The sequence below is a fragment of the Nesoenas mayeri genome, assembly GCF_963082525.1.
Source record: "Nesoenas mayeri genome assembly, chromosome: 17".
Classification (NCBI taxonomy): Eukaryota; Metazoa; Chordata; class Aves; order Columbiformes; family Columbidae; genus Nesoenas; species Nesoenas mayeri.
In genome coordinates, this window is record NC_137565.1 from 10,266,047 (window position 1) to 10,291,581 (window position 25,535).

General features: G+C 49.8%; 1 protein-coding gene across 1 annotated transcript; it reads left to right on the forward strand.

The window, feature by feature from the left end:
• Nucleotides 1–3,050: 3,050 nt before the first annotated feature.
• On the forward strand, nt 3,051–22,634 carry PXN (paxillin; the record flags this gene model as incomplete). Its single annotated transcript, XM_080354987.1, has 12 exons — nt 3,051–3,150; nt 4,113–4,339; nt 4,842–4,957; nt 6,842–6,981; nt 7,352–7,553; nt 8,101–8,236; nt 15,103–15,198; nt 18,261–18,431; nt 18,776–18,949; nt 19,780–19,861; nt 20,212–20,360; nt 22,368–22,634. 12 exons carry the CDS (start codon nt 3,051–3,053, stop codon nt 22,632–22,634), a joined length of 1,860 nt encoding a protein of 619 aa, XP_080211113.1.
• Nucleotides 22,635–25,535: the final 2,901 nt, after the last annotated feature.

Below are 25,535 nucleotides of genomic sequence, written 5' to 3' on the forward strand. Positions count from 1 at the left end.
GCTCCTGTGCCTCGTCTCATGTTCACTTGCAGCTTTGCTGGGTGTTTGGCCATGTCACCTGAGCCTGTGAGGACCCAGGTGTGCACACGTTGAGGCGCACCGTGCTGCAGCGGGCAGCGAGGGAGGCTTTTACCAGCTCTGTGACTGCACCATGGCCATGACAAGCAGGAGTGCCTGGGCTGGTGCTGTTTAGCAAATATCCCTCACTCTTCCACACCCCACTGAGCAGCACACTGTTAATCGAGTGGAAAATACAAGTTTCTATATGCACAGCCCATGCCCGTGGGTAGGCTAAGCCCGGCTGAGCATTTGGTAACTGGACTGTGATTCTACTTCATCCATGTGTCTGTGAGTTGTCGTTTTGTCTGTGGGTTGTGTTAGCGGGTTCTTGCAGGGGTGACAGTGGAAGGAAGGATGCTCCTGTGGAGGAGCAATGGTTTGGGGATGTAGCATGACCATGTCTACTTTACTTCATTGCTACAAAATGGTTAAATCTGTCCTTTAGAGAGAAATCAATCTCTGGTCTTTTAAGCTTGGGAAAGTCTGCCTCCTGGAGCTGTGTCTGCAGTGTTTTAGGGAGCGTCTGGGGCAGCAGTGACACTGTGGTGCGGTCAGTGTGGGTGGCTGTTTCCCAAGGACTGGCCAATAGCGCCTGCGATGCTGCAGTGTGTGCTGGCGCAAAGATCTGCAGGAAGTTTCTGTGTGCCCAAAATAGGGACGGGTTCCCCCCTCAGCGGGGTGAGCAGCGATGTGAAGTCACTGCCAAGTTAGCCACTGCTGTGGGGTTTCATCTCTGCCCATGTAGGGATGTCGTGGTGCCCTCTGATGGCGGGTGGCTGTGTGAGCTGGGCTGCGGCAGAGCCTTGGGATGATCCAGCCCACCGCGTCCTCCACGCTGGGATGGGCTCACTTGTGGATTTATAGGGTTTACACCTCCTGCAGCACTGTCCCGCAGGAGTCCCCTTGGGAAGGAACACTTCATTGCCCAATCAATCAATCAATCAAACCTTTAGTATTTCTATTTAAGTATTTAATATTTCTGTTCAAGGAGTGGTCACTGTAGTGAGTGCGCTGTAATGTGAAGCGCTGCCCAAGACACAGCATCCTTCTTACAGTTCATCAGGTTAGAGCTCTCTGGTCCCTTTTGCAAAAGAAAAAGAGGGATGCATCTTTCCTCCATTAATAAATGTCCCTTCTTCTCCCACATCTCTTATCTCACGTTGTCTTCTGGTAGTGTTAAAAAGTTACATAGCTCCTAAATGAACGCACAGTGCTTTGGAACATCGTGGGATGAGGTGCTATCTGGGGCCTGTTGTTGGACCCTTTGAATGGCTGCAAATCCCTAGTCCCACAAAACTTGGGGAAACTGTTTGCTGATGGGATTGCATGGAAGACCAGTTTGTGTGGCTGGAAGCAGCAGTGGGGACGGACGTGAACAGGAAAGATCATTGCTCCGTCATGGCAGTGACCTTGGAGGGAGTGACGGCGGCGTGAGGAATGGTGACTATAGGTTTGCAGAACATTGGGTGAGCAAGCCCTTTGCAGCTGTGAAGTGGCGTGTGAGGGCCTGTCCTGCCCCTGGTTTGCTCCATTCTGTGTCCTGCCGGGAAGGGATGTCTTCCTGCAGCTGCTGCGCTGCGCGGTGTAAAGTTGGAGTGCAGTTTGAGTAACCGAGTGATTCCTCTCCGGCCTTTTCTCCTCCCTCCGCTTCCTGTTCCTCAGCTCTGCCTTGTTTGCTCAAGTCAGGAAGGGGGAGGGTATGGGGGAAGTTAATCATTAAACAGTAATGTCTTCTCCTTAACTCCTTCACAACCTGGGGGCAGAGTGCTCCTGGCATTTCCAGACCCCTCTTCTGCAGACGTGTAAGAGTAAACCAGCAAATGTAGCCAAGCTCACTTCTGTGCTGTCAGTAAAAAGCGGTGGATTTCTGTGTGATGGTTCATTCAGCAGAGTGCTGACCCAGGAGGAGGGTTTTGTGGCGAGGTGGTTACATCTGCCTGTCCCGCAGTGAGGGCTGAGGGCTGAGGGTGGATGAAGGGCTTGGGTCCCCTCTGCAGGGCTGGAGGAGCCCAGCACCCTCCTGGGGTTTTCACTTCCTGGTGGAGTTGGATTTGCCTTTGTCATTGGTGGGGAGAAGCAAAAACCACACCTTCTGGGACAGCACTTCTTGGAGGTTGTGTGCACAGACTTCCAGCCACAGGACCTGCCTGGCTGGAGAACTGCAGCACTGCAGCGGTTCCCTTGAGGTATGTGCCTTTTTCACTTTGGAATCCACCAGCTGTTCTTTTGCTTAAAAAGAAGGTTAAGTTAGTTTTCCCCTAACTGCAGAAAGCTTGTATGCCTTCACTGAAACTGCTTCTGGGGTGTTTTGGCCCCTTTAAGAAGCAGCCTGTGGCTTAAATGATTTGGAGCATCTTGGCTACACGAAAGGTGTATAGAGTTAGTTTAACACAGTATTTAATTTGCTAATGGCTGTGTTCTGATCTCTGAGGGCAGGACTGCCTTTTTTTTTTTTTTGGTGATATTTTGATTTGTAGAAGATGATGAATATAAAAGCAGCACCTTCCTCATCTTGTAATACAATAATACTGTCCTCCATTTGACCCTTCAATACATTTTCTTGGAGGGTTGCTAAGTGCCTTGGCTGGTGTGGTCTGCGGTGCTCAGGAAGCGGCCTGGAGCTGGCAGGTGCCCTCACATGCGCTCCGCAGCCATTAGGAGTTGCTCAGTTGCTATTCTGGTGCCACCTGGGAGCTTTGGCTCCTCGTTATGCTGTTGGAGGAGGCTGCAGGATGTCTACGCACAGGCTGAGCCTTCGCACCCCAAACTTGAGTATCAAGTACCTGCTGTGCATGGGAGGAGAAAGGCAAATGCTACTATGTGAGACCACCCAGAGACAGTTGGGTCTGCATGGAGGGAGATCGAAGGGGTTTTTTGAGAGCCTCCTCTTCTAATTCTGCCAAAGTTGTGTCCCTGGTGTCTGGCTGAATTCCACATCTCTGAAGGGACCTGACAGGTATGTCCCGAAGCTTTTATAATGGAGAGCGCTGATGTCCCTGGCAGTCCAGCTCCTCTCCTATAGCCTCAACGAGGTGTGCGTAGAGCTTGGTGGGGAGCCGGGCACCCGGCCAGCGAGGCTTTCTTTAGAAGGTGAGCACAGCACAGCCCTGCAGCTACTCCCCGGAGTTTCCCCCGCCGGGGACTGCAGTGGGCTCCGCAGGGTGGGTGCATGGCACAGAAAGCCCATTGAGTTGGGATTTCCCTGTGAGTCACCGCAGAGGAGCCCTGACTTGGGAATGGGCAGGGGGAAATCCAGGAAGGTGGGAATGCCTCCTTGTGCCCATCTCTGAGAGACAGCGTTTCTCCTGCTCTGAGAGTTCGGAGAAGCGCTGACTGTGAGACGTGGGTTCCTCTGCCTGGCATCGGCGATGGTGTTTCTAGCTGGTGGAAGTTTTTCTTCTCTTCAGGAATTTGTGAGCAGTCTCCACCCAGCAAGTTGAGAATTGTTTCCAGGAGAAGAACTGACGTTCACCTGGCAGTCTCTGGAAACCACTTAACTGTTTGTGTGATGTATTTTTATTAGGAAAACTGAAGCACATACACCCGCTGTGCCAATGGACTAATTTGAGAGTTTCGTGCTTCTTCCACTACCTTAGACTCTGGACAAAACCCCTCCCAACACCTTGTTTCCGGCAGAAACTGGTGCCGGCGGCCACAATAAATGACTCTGTGATGATGTGGGGCCTGTAATTACTCTGTGTCAATGTCTCTGGGCAGGTTTCTCCTGGGTTGCTCTTCTGCGGGGTGCAGGGAGATTACAGGTCCCTGATGTTGCTCCCTGTTTTTTCCAGTTATGACAAAAATCTGAGTCTGACAGTTGTTCTGGCTGCTTTCTTAACTCTTGGTGTTTTCTTTACATTAGAAGTTTGATTAATCCATTCAGTCCTGGGCTGCAATAATGTTTTTCAGGGCATTTAGTAGATCGCCCCAGATGAAAAATCTTCCCAAAGATCTTCTGATACAGATCTCCTGAATGAGACAAAAGAAAAAAACCTCTGTAGTTCAGGATTTAACCTTTTTTAATCATTATTTTTTTCCCCTCATTCCTGCAGACGCTTTACTGGCAGACCTGGAATCCACCACCTCACATATTTCCAAACGGCCAGTGTTTCTAACAGAAGAAACGCCTTACTCCTATCCAACTGGAAACCACACGTACCAAGAGATTGCGGTGCCACCTCCTGTGCCCCCGCCACCTTCCAATGAAGCCCTGAACGGCACTGTGATTGACCCCATAGATCAGTGGCAACCCAACGTATCCAGATACGTCCACCAGCAAGTAAGTGAACATTTGCGGATGGGGAGGGCACATGCTTGTTTTGTTGGTGCAGTATCTCTCGAGGAAGTGAACGAGGGGAGGGAACAGCAACATGTGAGGATGAGTTTGGCTGTGAACAGAGTGGGGAAATGGGGGGAGGTGTGGGGTTTTAATACAACTAACTGGTTGGAGCAAATGGCAAAAGAGAAGGTTGAAACCCATCATCATTGTTGCAACAAAATGGTAGTGTGATGAGATTAGTGTTGGTCATCTGTCTTGTAGGCTGCGGAAAGCAGGCTGGGGGTTTCCAGCACAAATCTGCGACTCATAGGCAAATCTGAAGCAAGTGGAGAACAGCTGTTTCTAGTATAGCTCATCTGATAGAGGCTGGCTCAGCTATATAGCAGATTTTTTTTTCTTGTTCTGGGATTTGTTCTGTTCAGTCCACGTGTGGGGTTGCAGTGCAGTAGTGGACCTGTTCGTTTTGTGTTCTCTGTTCCCAACGCAAATCTCATTTCCACAGCCCCAGTCCCAGTCTCCCATATACAGCTCTAGTGCCAAAAGCTCCAGTGCCTCTGCTTCCAGAGACGGGCTCAGCTCTCCTTCTCCCCGTGCCAGTGAAGAGGAACACGTCTACAGGTACCTTGTCCCTTTTAAGAGATAAGCCTCACTCCCAGCCTGAGCCTGCCGTGCCTCACTGTGCTCCCTGTGTATGTTATGTTGCCCTGTGTTGGTTCTGATCATCTCTTTTGTAAGAGGCCGCTGTAACGTCCATACTCATTTCAAACATTGACCTGACCCTTTGGTTTGCTCAGCTGCAGAAGGGGTTAAGGATCCCTCAGACAGAACAGGGTCTGGATTCTGTTGTGAAGGATTTGATGCAGAGAAAAGTGACAAATCCATCCCTCTGTTAAGCGACCCAAAAGTTGTTTAGGAGAAGTGGGTGACCTTAGGGTCAGTTATCGCAGGCAGTGCAGTTACCTGTGGCCTAGCAGGATGCGCAATGACTTGAATTTTCAAGTAAGTTAGAATTTAAAACTTTAATCTCAGTAGATGCTGGATAACTTGTTTATTCTGGCAAAGGCAGCTCGTCTTACTCTGAGATCAGAGGAGCAGCCTGTGCGGTAGGACAGACCTTTCTGCTGAAGTGGGGGAATGGGTGAGGAAGAGGCTGTTGGACCTTTGTCTCTGTCCCTGTGCAGTGCCCTCTGTCTGGGTACCTTTTTCCAGGAGACTGGAGTTTCTCTGGTGTGTTCTAACTGTGCCCAGCTCTTTCTGCTGAGCAGAGAGCTGTTTTCAACCAAAACTAACTCTGGGTAGAGACAGGCGTGTCCAGAGATGGCCCAATGGAGGCAATAATCACAGTTTTTTCAGATGGTTGCATGCAATTAGTACAAAATGGAGATAATTACAGCCATAGATCCTTCTCTACAAGGATCTGGCATGGCTTGGTTCTGGTGTGAATTGTGTGCTTGGGTCAGGATGAGATGTGCCCTCCTCACATTGCATGTGTGCATTTTTTTTTTCCAGTGTGAAGAGAAAGATAACTGCCCTTATGGAATTTCATAATTGTCGCTGATGTTGGAGGTGTCAGAGTCCTAAAGTCTGTTACGTATTAACTCTGAGCATAACATGGTAGTGTGTGCAAGACAGAGGTTCCCATTTTGGATTTGGAAAGTACCTTTTCGATAAAATAAGAACGTCTAGAGCATTAGAAGTTGTTTCTGTGTTTGTAAAACTAGGAGAAAATAATCTCCCTGCCATTGAAAATGGGAAGACTCTTATAGTGTAATTATGATAAAAACCACTGCATTGGTGCTGAGTTTTGCTTTGAAACAATTTGCAGTTGTGTGTGTAAATGGGCTCACCCCTATAGGATAAGCAATAATTACAACTAGTGTTTTATACACACTTGTGCACAGCTACACTTCCTTCAGGACTTGTGTATTTAACGCAGTAGAAAATGTTTCAAATTACTTTTTAATAAATTGATTAGAGTTTCCCAAATGAAAGGTTTGAGGACTTGAAAAGAGACCTTGAGTGCTGCAAGAGGCTCCCACGTAACCTGCTGCTTTCGATTTTTGTTGATAGCTTGAGGTTTGTACTTTGCCTCCTTGTCCGTGCTGGCCCTGCACTCCCTTAGTTCAGGGGAGAGGCTTTTGCTGTGTATATGTGATGTCAGCAGAAACAAGTCATTTTCCCGAACGCAAGCTAATGGTTCTGCTGCTGTTCTGTGTGTCTTGGATCTGCAGACAGTTAACTCTTTGCTACAGGGGTGTGCAGCACAGCGTCCTAAAATATGAGGTCCTGTCCATCAATACTTCTTCTTTGTAACTGACAGCTGGAGGTGTGGCTGCATTGTAGTCACTTCACAAAGCACACATCATCTTTCCAGCAGAGCTAAAAGCATCAGCTTGAAAAGAATACAGTACATGTGTAAACTTTGTGAACCCGATGCAAGTTTCCCTCCATCCTCCTGCCGTATCTCGATGCAGAAGTTTCACGCTTCCCTTATATCTTTAGTTTCCCGAACAAGCAGAAGTCTGCAGAACCATCTCCCACAATGACCAGCTCCTCTCTGGGCAGCAACCTCTCGGAACTGGACAGACTTCTTCTGGAGCTCAATGCTGTTCAACATAATCCCGCCAGCGGCTTCCCAGCAGGTAAGGAGCAGCGAGGCATTTGGTAAGAGTGGATAGATTGATTCTCAGAACAGTAGCCTACTTTTTGCTTCCAACATCCTCACTGAGGGAGACCCTTCCAGCCCCTGGTGAAAGTCTCATTTAGCACAGATGGGATCTCTTGAGCTCTGTGGTGCAGCACCCTGCTCAAAGCATGTCCAGCTTCAAGATTGGCCCTAACTTACATTTCAAAGTTAAACTAGGTTGCTCAGGCGCTTGCGCTGTTAAGTTCTGAATACCCCAAAGGATGTTTCACAAGGTTTCTAGGAAGTTTGTTGCTTTTGACTGTGATTGACAGGTGTGTATGGGCTTAGGGATCTTAACAACTCTTTTCTGCTCCTCCATTCTCAAGATGAAGCCAGCAGAAGCCCCTCACTGCCTGGCGTGACCGGACCTCACTATGTTGTCCCAGAGAGCAGCAGCTCTGTGGGAGGGAAGGCTGCACCCCCTACAAAAGAAAAGCCAAAGCGAAATGGTGCCCGTGGGATTGAAGACGTGCGTCCCAGTGTGGAGAGCCTGCTGGATGAGCTGGAGAGCTCTGTGCCGAGTCCAGTGTGAGTTCTGTTTTGGGGGTTGCTGCTTTGGGTGGGGTAGGACAGGCTGTCGGGGGAGCAGTGTAGTGTAGGGACGGGTGCTGCAGGAGGGTGACAGACAGAAGATGGGCTTTGTCTAAAGGGCTGGAGATGAAGCAAATGCATGAAAATGCTGGTGATCTTTTATCTACTGGATGAAAAAAATACAGAAGCATCTTATCAGAGGTGGGTTGCTCAAACTCAGATTTATAGCTGATCACAAATACCCACCGTCTGACAAAATGAATGTTTGGTGGTTGTCCGTTCCTTAATGGAAGGGGAGTGTGTGTGTGTCTGTACACACTCCTTTAAGACTCAGCAGAAAAACAGGGTCTGGGTGTGTTGTGGAAGCTGGACCTTGGGGAGGGCTGGCCAGGGTGGGCAGTGCTGCTGAAACGCATCGTGCTGTGCTTGTGTGGAGGGGCAGTGGGACTTTCAGTCTAGGAGTGCGTTCCCAGGCTTAAATACACTCTTTGTTTGTTTTTTTTTGCTTCCCCCCTCCTTTTTGTTTTCTGCTGTTCCTTGTCAGCCCTGCAATCACTGTGAGCCAAGGGGAGGTGAGCAGCCCCCAGCGGGTCACCGCCAGTCAGCAGCAGACCCGTATATCTGCTTCTTCAGCTACACGAGAACTGGATGAGCTGATGGCATCTCTCTCCGACTTCAAGGTGCCCTGTCATGACAACTTAATGCTTCATCTTGTGCCTCCCCACCCCCACATTCTCTTGCCTATTAGCCACGTCTGCTGACCTTGTTTGGTCTCCAGAATGCCCTCCCTACCTCTCAAACCTGCTCTGAGAAACTGCCTATGGTGGTATTTGTGCTGAATGCTGCTATAAATTCTCATCATTGGCAGGGTAAGGCAGTTCTGGGGTCTGTTTTTCCTTTGGTTCTGCAGTTTGTTTGCCAAAGATAATGAGCTCAGTACAGAGTGAATTATTTTGCTGTGCTGCAACTTAACAAGAAGTAGGGGAGCATGAGACACGAGTGTGCTCACTGACACAGGCCAAGCTCTTCTGCTCTGTGGGATGACCCTCCTCTTTGGATTGTATTTTTACCCTGATGTGTTTTCCCCAGGGAGGATCTTTTAGCACTAGAGCTTTTGCATTGGACAGTTGGAGACTTCAAAGGTTTCCATCTTAAAACATCTCTTATTTGCCTCAAAATGGGATTAAAGTCTGAGCTTCTTGTGGGGGCAGAGGATGGCAAATACTTTGCAGAATGTCATTTGGAAATCAAACTGTTGTATTGGAAAAGAACTGCTACTTCAGTCATGAGTAGCACATAAAAATCACATAATAGCATAAGCTCAGGATTAACTTGCCCATGGTCATCTTGATAAGTGAAGCGCTTGATATATGTCCCTGGGTAACTTGTTCTTTATTCACATAGTTATGTTATTACTATTCCAGTAGGTGATTAACTGTGGAACTTATTTTAATGAGACCTCATTTACTCATAGTCACAGCAAAATGAAAAATATTTTCTCTTCTTACCTTCTACTTTCAACTGGTTTGCTTGTAGCCTTACTGAATTATCTACTTGATTTTGTTCTGAGAGAGGTGGAGAAAGATATCTAATATGTTCTCTTTGTCCTCATTGTTGGGTTTGCCTTTCCTCCATACACAAGTCTGCTTTCTAATCCTAAGAGAGTCCCTAACTTGCTGTTTTTTCCTCATGTGGAAGATTCTGCTGGTGCTTTTTGTTACCTATTTGTGCTGAGCTCCCCTCTCCTCCTACCACAACTTTAGGTGGAGCAGCCCAAGCTGAGGGGTTTTGTGTGGAGCGGTGCACAGGACATTCAGTGACAGCTTTGCTGTTTGTTCTCTCTGTGCCACCATTCACGTGAGCACTTTCGGTGTGTGCTGATGGTTTCATGAGGGTCTTCACAGCACCTGGGGTTCTGACCACGTGTGTGAGCTGGGACCCCAGCAGCACACACGCCTGCTCGGACGGACTGCGCTTGCCATTGCCGGAACTGAATTCAGCCTGCTGTTTCTGGCAGACTCATTTGCTGAGAATCTGGGAGTTACTCACTGTTTTCTCCAGACTTCCTGCAGTGTGTATTCAGTCAGTTGCAAATATTGACACACTATTGTGGCCATTTTTTCTTCGTATTGGGTTCTAGGGTGGAGTGCAGTTTATCCACAAATGTCTGTTCGATCTGGTTGAGAAACTGTGCTCTTGTGGAGCTGGAGAGCCCCCTGCACCGCTGGCACACTCTGCTCCTTCCCCGTGTGTGCAGCTGGCTGCTACGGCCTTATGTCGCTGCTGCTTTTATCAGGGCTGATAAAACAAGCTCGGGGTGTGGTTGCTGCCACCAGCCTTTGCTCCCAGGTGAGCTCCTGGCAGCTGGGAATGACCTCGCCCAGCACAGGTTTTCCTTGTGAGGTTCAAGGAGGGGACATTCCCATAAGTGTGGGTGTCCAAATTACTTTGCAGTTTGGGCAAAAGGCCTAAGAATCTTTGTGCAGCTTCAGTAAAACCTACATGATGGGGATGAGCTGCATTCTGTAATATTGCCTGCTGGCCTGCCTGCCTGCCTTCCTGGCTTAGTTTCTGGTTGAGCAAACTGATATGCAGCAAGACTTCAAGATTTGGGCTTTATAAACACAGCATTAGCATTTTTGTGAGGCATTGAACTCATCCATGTATAAATGTTCTTCCTGAAGCACAAAGAACATGGTTTCTGTGATCATTTTCCTTTTGTTAATATTGTCATTGGCTGTTTTTAATAGTTACTTTCCTTTTTCCTATACTCTGGGTTGCTTCATTTTCCCTTTAATCCTTGTTTGGTTTTTACCTCCTCTGTGCCAACTAGTGAGTGGTGTCAGCTTCTCTGTAAAAATGGATTTCTGGTCTGTACCAGTGCCAGGATGGGAGAGAAGTGGAGTCTTTGTAAAGGTGAAAGATGAAAGGCTGTTGTTTGAGTGCCAGAGCTGTGTGTGGCTGCAAGGAATAGGACAGAAGTAGTAAGTTTGGTGTGTAACTAGTTGGGGTTGGTAGTTGATACAACTGGAAGTTGCAGTAGGTGGGGATGGGAGGAGCAGAGGCACTGATGTTTCATCCCTCTCATACCCCAGAGTAAAAGGTGCTATTACAGGCTGATACATTAACCTTTTATCATCTTTTGCCTGCTTTAATGAGTTGCTCATTCTTTTTGCTTACGGAACCCATTTGATTTTAGTTATCTGGCTCATCAGTCAGCAGGCACTGAGATTACTTAATGCACTTGTTTTTTCAGCCCCTGCCATTTCTGTGTAATACGATACCTACTCACTGCATAGCTAGATGCCTGTATTTAACTGTTCTATTACTGTTGAGTGTTTAACCGCTGCTCTTATTTTGGAGCTAGTATGTTTTTAGTATGCTGGATATACTTACTTTTGAGTTAAATGGTAGGCTTGCCTTGGAAATGACTGAGTTAATTTTAGGAAGCCTGGAAGCTGAGTGTGAACCACAATGTAAAACCAGGTTACTTATGCAGGTACACCCAGCTTAGGCAAAATACAGAGGGAGAGCAATTTTAGGAAATCCCTTCATTTTAACTACTGAATGTACTTATTTAGTCCTTTTGCTCTGTTGTGACGGGGTGTTACTGTGCTGCTCGCGGGGAGGAGCGACCTGTAGTGAATTGTGATCCCTATTGCACTTTTCTTTCAGTGGTCCCCCTGTAGCACTGTTGGCACTTCACAAAGGTGTGTGTACCAGCTCCTGACCATTCGGGGTCCCCTACCATATACCAAGTATATGTCTCTTCCATCTTCTGGCAGATTTTGTGTATATTCTGGTGAATTTTATCCTTTTATTCCTGATAATTATCCCAGAAAGCTAAGTAAAGACTGAGATACCATGCATGAGCTTAGGAGGTTAGATGCTCTGCTGCCTCAGAGCATGAGCATCCAGCTTCTCAGGGCTTCTATGGAAAACACGAACAAGAATCAGAGCAGGTCTTTATATTAATAGCTCTTGGATTTGGAAATCCTTTGTGGATACACTTTAAAACTGGGAGTTTTAAAGCTCAGCGTTGGTTCTAGGTTGACCTGCCGTCTGAACTTGCCCAAGCCACTGTTGTAATTTTCCCTTTTTAAGAAAAAGCAATAATGCCAGTTTGTTGCCGTAGAGCTCAGCCAGGAACCACTGAAAATGGGGAAAGGAGAACCCGTGATCTTTTGTTTTAAATGACTCAAAGTGAAGGAGAACCATGGACTCTTTATCAGTTGCTCTTGTTAGAGTGTATTTTGAATTAAAATTAATACTGATTTTATTACAATTGAAATGTGAAGCGTTTGGCCTAAGGGGAAGAGGCAAATCCAGCCACCTAAGCAATGCTTACAAGAGCATGGAGTGACTGACAGACTCGTATAGACTCAGTGCATGTCACGTCCAAGGTGAGATTAGTGATGCGAATAGAACAAAGCCCATGTCATCTGCTCTCACTGTGAATGCCCCGCAGCTTTGTTTTCATTGCCATGTACTCAGCCAACTGGAGCATTTTATTAGTGTATCAAGAAGAAAATGTCATGCTTTGTTCTATTCATTGATTGCTTTTTTTTTTAGCTCTGAAATGTAAAATTTACGTGTCTGACTCTGAGTAAGTTAACGTGACCTTTACTCAGGGTCTAGACATTCCTGCATTTCCCAGCAGCTGCTGCGTGTCCCCATCACAGCTGCAGGTGAGCACAGGAGCTGCACAGGAGGGAGGCATAGGAAAAGGATCTCAATGGCTGTAGAACTTCATCTCTTGTAATCTCACGTGAAGATCAGCACAATGTCATACTGGTTCTGCTCTTTGATATCTCATTTTCTTCCATACTCTTCGCTTTGGATCAACATGGGTCTTTATTTGGAGGTCATGATTGCTGTAATGCTTAATTCTTTTCTTTTTTTTTCTTCTCCTTACCTATGCCTTTATCTTTTTCTCTCCTTATTCCTTCTGTCTCCTTATTGCAGACTAGTTCCACTATGTCTCTGATTTCTGAACCCTCTCTAGAACCGGTTCCCAGTTCAGCAAATGCAGACTCCAGCAACACTCCTCCTAGTTTAACAGTGCTGTCCCATCCCAGACACCCTCCTGCAAGTCACAGTGAGGACACGGCAGTGCCAACGGCTGCCCCACGTATGTCCTGTTTGCCACAAACCGTCCCTGTGCCCCCACCACGGGTCTCTTCTGGTTCTGCCACCCATGGGGAGCAGCTGACCTCTGCCAGCTCGGTTCGGCTCAGCAGAAAGCCTGACCCTTCTAGAAACGTTTTGCAGGCTGTGCCGGCTTCCCGTGTGGAGCTCCTGTGTAGATCTGCTCATGTGGAGGCACAAAGCCTAGAGAACCATTTGGCAAAAGAGACTGAGAAGAAGCAGCAGAGAACTGACCCCAAAATCTCAAGTGTGCCAATTTCAAGCACTTTAAATGGTCAAGGGAAGGGGCAGATACCTAAGGAGCTGGATCAGCAGGGAGCGTTCAGGGACGGTTCAGCCCGTTCTTCCCAGAGCAGAGATGTGGAAGCAGCTTTAGAGGAGCTGTGGGCCCTGGACCTGTCTGCACATGTGCCAGAGGTGCACCCGGAGAACGACAGCGTTCTGAGTCCTGTGTGTGAGCCTTCTGTTGTGGCCCTGGATCGGTGGGATGTCTTCCCAGACACTAAAAACCCGTTGGGTTTTGTAGTGGAGCAAGGACAGGAGCTGAAGGCCAAAGCGGCGCATGAAGCCAAGGTAGATGGGTGTCCTGATCTGGGCAAGGAGAGGCAGGGCAGAGACAGAACTCCTAGGAAGGCAGGTACAGTGAACAGGAACAAAACCAGAGGAGACCAGGAAAAGGAGCAGTTCAGAAGCTCTGCAGTTGCTCCAGAATCTCCTGAAAACATTGGGAAAGCTGAATGGGATCCGCCGTGCGTCTCCAAACCACCCATTGAGAGGATTTCTGCGTCAGGCCAGGCAGGCACTGAGTGAATGTAGGAGTAGGACGAGTCGTAGCTGGGAATGTTCTGACAGCGCTCTAACATTCTGTGTGCGGTGTGAACGTGCCTGGGCTCACCCACGCTAACAGCACGCGGCTCTGAGCAATGTGACCGACAGCTGCATGTCATGGAGGTTTGAAATCCTCTGCTTTATCTTATGACTACTTCTGCATGTCAGTCAGCAGCACGGAACATGGCAGTTTGTAGGGGCTTCCCTGTGAAATGGACTTTTTATTTCCTAAGCGGGATAAGCCTCAGTCCGTGGAGGCTTTTGAAAAGTTCAAAGGGCTGTTTATGCCAGTGGAGGATGTTTCTGACTTGGGATGGCAGCTCCTCTGCTCTGCTCGCCTTTTTAGGTCTCATTGCTGGAGCTGTGAGTGTTCCAGCACCAGAGTACACTTTGTGCACCAGACATCTCTGACCAAGAGTCTTCTGCCTGTAAAGGGCAAACGCAGAGAGGCTGCTCTGTGTCCTTGTGATGCTGAGGTTTCTGTAGTGCTCAGCGGAGTGGTTGTGCTGCAGCTCCTATCTTGGCTTCCAGCTGGTTAATCTTTCCCTTTTCTAGATAGTTATTTTTGGCCGCTGTGATTATCCTTACAGGGTTTTTCCTTGCACTGAGTCACTGTTCTGGGCTGTGCCAAGAGGAATTTTGGCATTGTGGAATAAATGTCATCACTCTTCCTGCTCACGGTTGTCACTAATGGCTTGAGTTTGTGCTGTTGCATCTTGGGGCTTGCTCTGACATTGCTCTTCTCTGCTGATACTATTACCTTTGTCATTTAGATTAAATCTTTAATCAAGAGGACAAAAGAGACTGCAAACGTGCATCCAATGTATCGTGACCTCTCTCCAAGGCGTAAACTAGGTCCTGCCATATTTCACAAGACTGACTCCCAAGATCGCTTGATTGAAGAGCTGCAGGACAGACTGGGCATCGCTCAGCAGGAGCAGGAGGAGTGGCAGAGCCAGGACGACTGGCTGACAGAGGGGGTCATCATCACTGCCAGGCCCCAGGGGGAAGAGCAGAATGGTGGACAGCAAGTAGAGAAGGTAGAAAGCAGGGACGTGTGCTGGAACGCTCCAGCATGTCCCTCTGTCCAGATAGCATTGCGTGGAGGTGCAGATTTTCCAAGTGTCCTAAGCAACACGAAATGGAGAATGAACATTTCTACTCAGCCTTGTCTGGCATGAAAAGGGAACCAGCACGTGGGTCCTAGTCTTGATGTTTAAGAATTGGAATGGGATCTGAGGGTGCTGGTGATGGTTTCTGTTTGGCCAATCTGCTGCTATCACACAGCAAATGTCCACGTGGGATGATGTTTAAAGCCACACTGGGAAGCCTGTTGCAGATGCGTGCTTTGTTTTCCCCAGTACTGTCCCTGTGCAGGAAGTTCTGGGTATGAGATGATGCTCTTCCCTGAGCTGCTCAAAGCAGCACATTTTCTAATTCCCTTCTCTCTCTTGCTGCTTTTTCCTCTTAAATAAACATACTGGCAACAACCTGCCTTCCTGTTGCAGGAAGCGCTTGTTGGTTCCTCTTTACATTTATTCACCTTTCTTCTTCCTCCCTGTCTTTCTAGGTGGTTTTTCCTCCAGAATCCCCGATACCCCCGAGGAGGACGGTCTCTGTTCCAGCCTCTCCCCTGCTCCAGCCTCCCAAAGAAGCTCCAAAGCCAGTCTCTGCTAACGCTGCTCCCGCTCGCATCTCTGGCTCTGCACCTCTCCTCCCGCTCCCACCTCAGCCTTCCCATGTGCCATCTACCCCAGCTCCTAGTCTGGTCTCCTCCTCTTCCTTCAGCTTGGCTCCCCAGCCTCTGTTCCAGTGGGAAACTTCTGATGATGATTATCATGAGCTTTCTGTGGTGGGCACCCCTCCTTCTGAAGATCCTAGGCACTCCTGTTCTCCCCAGACCTGGACCCCTGGCACCAAGACAGTTGTTTCTGTTGGCTGTCAGACTGAGGATGGCACTTTGTTCCCACAGGTGCAGGCTGTCTTCTCTCTTATGGTTTGTGTTTTTTTTTCCAGTAGTGTTTTCCAGTCCAACAAATGCTCCCAACTTGATAGTTCAATAGCTACAATGTTCAGGTAAAAGCTGGTAGTGAGCTGCTGGATAGGAGAAGTGACATCAGCAATGCCACCTGTGTCTGTCTAGCACTGCACAATATGTGTCTGTGCAATAACCTGACGACGCGTGCGTGGTTCCTGACGGTCACTTTGTGCAGCAGGGATGTGATTTCCCTCCGAGATGAAGGTAGCTCTGAAACGTGGGCTGCAGCTCCCCCGACACAATCTCTCTTGGAGTGGAGGGAGTAAAAGATGGCAAAATCTCAGTATTGGAAGGAGCAAATCAGCAGTCCGTCCTGTTTGCCTGTTTAGACGGGGATCCACAGTGCAAGTGAATTCTGGAGAGGAGGAGATATGATCAAGAGCTGTGTTCTGCATCTCCTGTCAGGGAAGGGCTGTAGCTCCGGGATAGTTGGAATTCTCAGTGTATATGAGCTGCAGTGGTGTGCAATGTTATGTGTACAGGCAGCTCTCAAGCAGTGAGCAAGAGAACACCTCTGCATCTTGCACTGTTATACTTTCCAGGTGACCTCTGCTCCTCCCCATGTCTGCGGTGCCAATGTGCTGACTGCTCCTGCGCCCCCGGGCCCCCCCGAGAAGGCAGGGCCTCCTTTCTGTTTCCTCAGCATGATGTGCTTTTCTGCTCCTTGAGTGTGCTGCACTCGCTGCTGGGATCTGCTCCCAGAGCTCCCAGTGCCGTTGATGTTGATGCTGTCGTGTAGCGCCTGGTTTGCTGCTCACAGAGCTCCTGAGTGAACTGGAGTGATGGCTGATCTTGTGGGTGAAGGGCAGGAGTTCAAAAGGCCTTTGCATGACCAGTTTATGTGGATGCTGTGCTGGGTGTCTGCTGTAAACAGCAGGTGCTGTGTGCGGGAGGTGGAAACAAACCTCTTTCAGGGGAGGACTCAGCTGTGAGCTGTCGGGGCTGGCTCACCATGCAGAAGTTGCAGTGTTGGCAGGCGGCTGTCCCTGCTCCGAGGTCAGCTGTGGTTTGCAGGAGCGTGTGGCCCCTGCAGGCAAGGCTGACGTGCTCTGTTGCTACACGTTGAGTTCATCTCATCTGTTTTCTCTCCAGATGGTATTTGTCACTTGTCTGTGTGTGGCATGTGTGCCTGCCCTGCCTGGTGGCCACAAGCCCCTGGTTAGAGTGAGGGAGGATATGATTCTCTTGACATGGTCCAGCCCTTTTCCTCCCGCTGTTTGGTGTGGGAGGCCCTGGCTTTGTCCTGGGACTCTGCCCTGGCTGTTTCTAAAGGCCTGTTGTTGCTGTCCTGTGACAAGTCTCCTTGCAGTGGTTTGCTTTGGAGACATTCACTGTAACTGGTTGGTAGCAAGTCACTGCTGCGTGCTGGAGGCTTTGTTTTGGGCTCAGGACAAGGGGATGTGATGAGGATGGCTGGGAGGAGAAAAGCTGCGCGTTAGGCTCCGTTGGGAGTCATGCTGCATGCAAAGCAAGGCTGCTGAGTGTGTAAAACAGCTAAAATTGTGTATAGCATGAGGGGTTTTTTAATACAGACAAGCAGAAACTGGGGTTTGTCATTGAGTAAACCAGTTGATTACAAGTGTGACCAGCGGCAGGACGGGGAACAGAGCTTCTCCTGGGGCTGGAAGGGCAGGGTCTGCCAGGGCTGCGCGGCACCTCGACCCGTCCCCGCTCCCCTGGCTGTGCTGTGTTCACAGGTGTGCGTTTTGAGTCTTTTCAATCTGTCCTCTTGATAAGAGAAATTATGCTCCAAACCAGTATCTCAGGGTGGGACTTCTTTGCGTCTCTAAACCTGATAGTAGCTATTTGAGTGCAAAGTCAGCTAAAATAATCTGTATTATTTCATTACTGCAGTTTACCTGCAAAGGGGCCTTTTGTGGCCAAAGAGAATGTATACTTTGCTTTTAAGTCATGCACCTACATAAAGCTTCCCCCTCTTCTGGGAAGCCTTTCCACGGGCACTGTGAGTGTCAGAAACGGCCTCTGAGAGAAGCACGCTGGTCCCTTTCCCCTCTGCCCCGTGCGTTCCCAGCGGCAGACGCGGCAGCGTTCCCTGGCAGTGCTGGCTGCCGGGGCTCGGCTGTGGATGCGCTGCCCTCTCCATAGGTAAACAGCGGGAGTCATTTCCTTCCTGCTCCCACTTGTGGGATGAGAGCCGCCTGATGGGGGCAAAGGAGACTTGGCAAAAAGCTAGTGGTGCAAAGGGAGGGGAAGGGAGAAGATATTCTGGCCAAGAGGAAGGTGAGGAAGAGGAGAGGGATCTCTGTCAGAGAGGAGAGAGTGACAACTGAGAGAGCGCAACAGCATAGAGTTAGCGAGAGGTCAAGGGGAAGGGTCCCTCTGGATGGCATCTCTGCTTTGTCAGAACTGGTGAGGTAAAGGGAGACTTTTTGGCAGAGGCTGAGAGCACTGTACTTGGCATCTGCTGGTGACTTCTGTAGGTGCAGTGAAGGAAAATCAAATCCCAGTTTATAGCTCTGCTGTTATACATCCCAGGGTCTCCATGTGTGTCTGCATGAGCAGAATATGTGTGTGTGTAGTTGATCCAGGCTCTCGCCGGCTTCTGCAGAGAGTGTAGCTGTCTCCTGGCAATCCCCTGCTCGTCTCTCCAGAGCAGCCACTGGCAGCAGACATTTCTCTTTCAAGCGCAGCAGCACTCGCCTTAAGTCTTTGTTTTCTCTTCCCTGCAGTTCATGGCACAGGGGAAAGCTGGGAGCGGCTCCCCTCCGTCCACAGCCTCCAAACCTGGCAGTCAGCTGGACACCATGCTGGGAAGTCTCCAGTCTGACCTGAACAAACTGGGTGTAGCTACAGTTGCCAAAGGTGTCTGTGGAGCCTGCAAGAAGCCGATTGCTGGGCAGGTGAGTTGAAGGTGCTGGCTCGTTGCTGAATCTTGGGCTGCAGCTGGGAGTAAAGGGGAGGGCTGTTTCGTGAGGCTGAAGAGACTGGAGATGCTGGAGAAACTGAAGTACTCTATTTATCCACTGGCTAGGTACGCTGTAAGCTCCTCCAGTGACCTCTACCCTGCCCCTGAGGGACTGCCCTCTCCTGAGATGATAGGTAATTCAGTTTTCATGCTACCCCAGTCCAGGGCTCACTTAAGTAGTAGAACTTGTCATTCTCGCTGACCTCCAGCTGGTATCTTGTCATGTGGTCTAGGGGAGAGAGAGGTAGAGTTGTCCTTCATAATTTGTCTTCCCAACAGGTAGTTACAGCCATGGGGAAAACCTGGCACCCTGAGCACTTCGTCTGCACCCACTGCCAGGAGGAGATCGGATCACGGAACTTCTTCGAGCGGGATGGCCAGCCTTACTGCGAGAAGGACTATCACAACCTCTTCTCCCCTCGCTGCTACTACTGTAACGGGCCAATCCTTGATGTGAGTTCCTGGGGGGGATTAGTGGCACTGGCAAGCTGCTGCAGGCCTGGCTGTTAAAAACTCCACCCGTGGGTCCTGGATGGAAGATTTTGTTTGGGGACTTCTATGTTTCACAGAATGACAGAATATTAGGGATTGGAAGGGACGTTGAAAGCTCATCCAGTGCAATCCCCCCATGGAGCAGGAACACCCAGATGAGGTTACACAGGGAGGTGTCCAGGCGGGTTTGAATGTCTCCAGAGAAGGAGACTCCACAACCCCCTGGGCAGCCTGGGCCAGTGTTCTGCCACCCTCACCGGGAAGAAATTTCTTCTCAAATTTGAGTGGAACCTCTTGTGTTCCAGTTTGAACCCATTACCCCTTGTCCTACTGTTGGCTTCCTTTGCCTTGACTCTGAAAGGGAAACAACTTGGCCCAAATTCTTACACCAGTGAGAGGGGACAGTCCCTCTTACCTTCACTGAAGTTCCTTCAGAACCTCACGTTGCTCTATCATTCCAGTAATGATTCCTCAGGTTTGTCTGTGGGTAGCCTGTAGTAACAGGCACCAGAGCTACTCCTGAGAGCTGGAAGGGGCCCTGTGTAAGGGAGGAAGCATTGTGTAAGGTCCTTTTAGAGTAAAAAAAACCCAACAGTGTACAGTGGGGAAAGCCTGAACGAGTCAGAGACGGGGAGAATTGACTCAGCTCTCTAAAGGACAGTTTGTTTTAACACGTGCTCTTGTCAGCACCAGCTTTAGTGTGTTCTTCTCCCCATCCAACGCCCCCTTACTCACCTCCAAGCTGAAACCAGCATTTACATGACTTCCACTTTGTGTTTTCTTCTGAACAGAAAGTGGTGACGGCTTTGGACAGGACATGGCACCCTGAACACTTTTTCTGTGCCCAGTGTGGAGCTTTCTTCGGACCCGAAGGTATTGCTGGTTTATGCAGCCTTCTCCCTGAACTGCAGACAAGTGTGTAGGGCAGAGCTGCTGTCGGGTGCAGCCTGAGGGGTGACAGGGAACTGCTGAAGATGGAAATTCCAAGGGATACAGCTGCTTATGGGGGGAGGATGTGGCAGGAATCTTCCTTTCTCCCCGGAGAGGAAGAGTGTGTGTGCGTGGGGCAGGAAGGGCAGCAGAACGAGGAGCAGCTGCCTGCTGTGTCTGTGTGTTAGCAGAGGGAAGGCTGATCCTACCCACCCTGGTTACCCTGCAGAACGTGCCTGATCGTAGGTAAAGATCAGGAGCTGATGCTCTTTGTCTCTCTTCTCCCATGGCAGGATTTCACGAGAAGGACGGCAAAGCCTACTGCCGCAAGGACTACTTCGACATGTTTGCTCCCAAGTGTGGAGGCTGTGCCCGGGCTATCCTGGAAAACTACATTTCTGCCTTGAACACCCTGTGGCACCCTGAGTGCTTTGTCTGTCGGGTAAGAAACCCAAGGTCCTTTGTGGCTGCCATATGACCCCTCTCGTTTCTACCCCACAGGCATCCGGTCCCTTATGGGGAAAAGGCATCTCTGGGGTAGTGAAGGGCAGCCAGCCCCACGAGATAAAAACATGTCAGCAACCAAACACCTTCTTGTTCCTCTGCCTGTTTACATTAAACATTCTGGCTGCTTTGCTCTTTCTGTTCCCAGCTGCAGTTATGGGCTTCTGCAGCAGCTCACAGATAAAGAGAGACATTTTCTGTGACCTTTAAATAATTATAAGCTAATCTTCTCTCTAAGCACTTGCCTCAGCAATCAGATTTTGAGGATCTTCCTCCCATGCTCCATCCGACAATGTAAACTAATGAGACTGACCTTGTTCAGACAAACATGCAAGTCAGTGAAATAGTGGCAGTCTCCTTACAACAGGCATAATAAACAGGAATACTGCAGATTAAATGCTTGGCACTTTTTCAGAGAGCATTGCAAATATTAACTCTTACAGGCCCCAAGAGATAAGCAAAATCAGCCAGTGTTTCCCAGAATGGGAAAGAAAGGCAGAGACCAGAACAAGCAGCAGAACCACAAGCTGCTGTTTCCTGGTGCGATGCTCAGAGCAGACTGTCACTGTCACCGTGCTGTTGGGACCGTCAGTGGCTCCTGCAGTGGTGTGCGGGGAGCGGAGCCCAGAGATGCCAGTCCTGGCTGTGCGGGGCTGGAGAGGGCTGTGCCTTTTGTGCAGAGACTGAGACTCCTCTCCAGTGGTTCTGCTTTCTTTTCCCCTGCGGCCATAGTGTGAGTATTAGCGGGGGCAGCAGTGATGTCTTCCAGGGCATGAGATGGGATTGTGTTCCTGTTTTTGCTAAAGCAGAGCAGACTTTTCAGCTGTCCCATTAACTGTGGGAGCAGACTGTTTCTTGAACTGATTGTCAGCGTTAGAAAAGTCTTGGACTTGCTGCAGGCAAACTGTGTTCTTTGCAGTGTTGTGAGTTTTTAGCTGTCTGTGGCTCTGCACGCTGTTTGCTGGGCTCCTGTCGGGGTCCAGCTCTGCGTGGTGTGTCCTCCCTGGAGAAGAGGATAGTGTTGGGCCTGAGCAAAACCAAGATTCTGGAAATCTGGCTTCTCTGGGCTTTGCTGCTGATATGTTGCATTAATTTGGCCATATCCTCAGCTGTCCCACACACCCTGCTGCCTCAGTTTTGCACTCGTACAAGGAGGAGGGTCCTCCCAGTCTTGCGGGGAAGGTGGGTGCTTGTGTTGCAGATTCTGAAGTGCCCAGTGTGGAGCTGTGTGACACTGAGGGGCGTTAGGAGCTCTGGCCACTAATAAGGACACAGTTGGTGTATCCCCTTCTCCTCTGTTCAAAGTCATTAGCTGTAGGACAGTTTTTCCATGTAGCCGTGTGTGTACCTGGTGGAGACGTTTCAGGATGGACAATCCTGCAGAGAGCGAACCTGTGTAATGCCAGCTGTTCCGGAGAGATCACTTGTGGAGATTAATTGTGCCTCATTTTCTCAGCCAGAATCAGCCTCATGTTCATCCGAATTCTTCTGTGTGAAAGTATGAAAGGTTATGTTGGTCCCTGCTCCTGCCTGGTGTTCTGGGAAAGCTGGAGTGAGATTAGAGGAAAAAGGAAAAGAAAAAAACCAAGGGAAAGGTGCTGCAGTGTTTCCCATCTCAGGGGAAGGAGTGTTCTCCTTTCTCTGGACTGGGCACACATGGTAACTCATCTGTTGTATTTTTTTTGTAGAAGTGAAACCAACTGGGGGAAGGGGCATCGTTAATTCCCTTGCTTGTGGCTTGTATCTATCCGTCAGCCTTTCCTTGGAAACGCTTCTTGATGGACAGAATTTGGCTTTTTGGATAACAGGGCAGTGCTGAAAGGCAGCAGTTCCCCTGCTCAGAGCACAGCCAGGTTGTGCCACGGCGCAGAGAGGAGGCTCGTGGAACTGCCCGCAGCTCCAGCTTGTGATACAACCCATCCCCTTCTGCTTTATCCTCCTGCAGGAATGTTTCACGCCATTCATCAACGGCAGCTTCTTTGAGCACGACGGGCAGCCCTACTGCGAGGTGCATTACCACGAGCGCCGCGGCTCGCTCTGCTCTGGGTGCCAGAAGCCGATCACGGGACGCTGCATCACTGCTATGGGCAAGAAATTTCACCCCGAACACTTTGTCTGTGCCTTCTGCCTCAAGCAGCTCAACAAAGGAACCTTCAAAGAACAGAACGACAAGCCTTACTGCCAGAACTGCTTCCTCAAGCTCTTCTGTTAGGGGCATCATAGATGGGCGCTAAGCATCTTTCTGCCACCCCCTTGGCAGTTCTGTCTCTCTGAACGTTACTGCGATTTAGGAACCTTACCAGGCAGGGGAGGAGGATGGGCGGGAGCGGGGTGGGAGCGCTTTCTGCTGCTGCGGAGAGGCAGTAGATCCAGAGATGACACGGACCATTAAACTGGAAATGCCCTTGCTGTGTCTCAGTAGAGAGAGACCGAGTCCCCTCGTTGCGGTGTGTGTGTGTCTGTGTGTGTGACCGACAGCTGAGTCTAGCTGGGGGGCCGCGGCAGGGAGGTTTTACCCAGCCCCTCCTGGCAGAAGGACTCTTTGCCAGCAGGTTTTGCAGCTCTCAGAGCACACCGTGACACTTGCAGACAACACAGCCCTCTGCTCTGACACCTCTTTCTCAGGCTTTTGCCTGCCTGCCTGCCCTCTGAGCAGCAGCACAGTGAGGGCACCCGGTGACCTCGGTGCCACCCTGGCTCAGGTCACCAGAGCCACAGGGTGTGTGTGACTTAGATCAGAGCGTCAGCGCAGGCAGCGGGACCCTGCAAGGGTCTCTCCAGTTCCATTACACTGTAAGGAGATGATACCACTTAATTTTTTTTCTTTTAAAGAGGAATCAAGATGTTACTGTGTGGGGTGTGTTTATTTTTTTCCCTAGTTTGTTACTCCCTGCCTTTCCTCACCGCCCTGGGCAGGAGGTGCAGTGAGCCCTGGCTGTCCCTCAGCACTGACGGGCGCTCCTGGGGGGGCGATCTGTGCCAGGCACCCCTGTCAGCACCCGGCGTCTGCTCCCGGGAGACACCAGGAGGGTCCAGCCCTTCTCTAAAAGCAGGTGCAGGGAGGTTTGGGCACAGCCTCGTTCATCACCCCTGTCCTGAGCGAGTGTGACCTGTGTGCTCATCTGCCCTGAAACTGTCACAAGCGCAGGGGTTTAAGAAGCCAGGAAAAAAAAAAATAGATCCAAACTCTGCATCCTTTCTTCTTCCTCTCTTTGTTAATGACACCTGTCAGCCCCTGGGTATTTCCTTTTTCTGTGCTCTCGTTAAACACGTTCTACTGAGAGATGCTAGAGCAATAACCTTTTATATTGACTGTTACTGGTATAACAAGTCCCTTGGGTCAGGTGTGTGTGACACACTTGGAGTTTTACTATCAAAGTGAATACTGTATCCTGTCTTTGATAAGAACTGTAGATTTCTACACTGATTTTGAATTAATATCTAATTTACTTTTAATCCTCTTACACAGAAATTGGTTTTGAAGTGATTTTAAGAAAGCAACTTTTATATCAAGCCGTGCTGTTCCCGGCAGTACGCCAGTTGCGCTGGTTTACTGCATCTGTAACCTCAACGCTTTATTAAGCCTAACTAGCATTCAGTATTTTCTTTTTATTGCGGGTCGGGAGGGGCTGGAATCTACGGGGGAGGGAATGTGACTTTTTTTTCCTTAGCACAGGCAGGTGAACTGTGAATAGCTTTTTTTTTGTTGTTTTTTCCCCCTCCTCTGGGTCACCCAAAGGTGTGTTGTTTGGTTTTTATTGTAACCTGTAAACTGCTGTATTTGAGTCACCTGCCATTCTCCCAAAGTGCAGCTTCCAGGATGTTATAGTGAGTCTTGATACGATGCTGTGGGGGGGAAGAGCCCTCGGTTTCTCCTCTTCAGCACCTGAAAGCAGAGCAGGGCTCGCTGGGGAAGGAGATGCTTTGCTCGTGTCTTGTGACTAAGGAGAGGAAATTGGGAGAGAAAGACTCTGCTCCTGACTAGCTGTGTAACTTTGGGCCAGTCACTAAAACCTTACCGTGCCTCAGTTTCCCCATGTGTAAAATGGGGGCAATTTAGCCTGGATTTGTGAGGTTATTGTGAGGCTTAGTTAACGTTCACTAAAGCATTTTTAGGTCTCTGGAGTGTGCTGTGGAAGGTGAAGTACGATGTTGAAACACCCGATGGCGTTCTGTGGTCACAGCGAGGCAGCCCGGGTGTTGGGAATCCCTTCTCTAGAGCGCTGCAGCAATATCGACGTCTGGGTCTGCTTTTCAGCTCAGCAGGGGCTTTAGGGCCCGGGGGCAGCTGTGTCAGAAACCAGCCTGACGTTAGGCTGGGACCTGCGGGTTACTGTCCCGCCTAACCTTGCCACGGTGCTTCGCCGCCCTGCTCGGGTCACCAGAACTCTGTCACCGGTTTCCCCGTACAAATGAACCTCAGTTTGCGGTTGTGAAACCGGAGGGAGCTGTGGAAGCACTAGAGCCGCGTCAGCTGGGCTGAGTGTGGCTCCCGGGGAGTTTGCGAGGCAAGAAAAACCTCTAAGGCATCTTTTCACCTTTGGAATCGATTTGACTTAAAACGGACATTCCTAGGTCACGCGTGTTTGATGTTGCTGAAAAGTTCAACTTTCAGCCCAGCTAAGAGGACAAAAGCTGCAGCACATGTCGGGAATGCTGGAGATGAGTGAGAAGATGCTTCTGGTTGTGTGACCCCTGCAGACTGTGTAGTCCTGTGCCTCAGTTTCCCTGTCCGGGGAGTCTTTAACCTACCTCACTGCGAGTTGAGGCTTAAGTGACGCTGGAGCCCCCTGGGTGCTGCGGGTGCCCCAGGGGGAGCTCGGCTCTGTTAGTGCTCCATGGAGGTCGTGGGACACCGACCTGAGCGAGACATTGAGCGGGTCCTGGACGTGGTTTTTGATGTGCTGGGCTGCTACTCTGCCAAATCACGACTTCTGGTGGCTGCTGCCACTCTGAACATCCAAAATGCCTGTTATTTGATTTCGGATGCAGTTTTGGGGCGCTGGGGTGGTAGGGGGGAGAGAGGGGGGTGAGGGCTGGGGATGGTGCTGGGGGGGTGCTGTGGCAGCTGCAACGGGGCGGGTTCGGTCTTTCGGGCCCCCCCGGAGCAAGC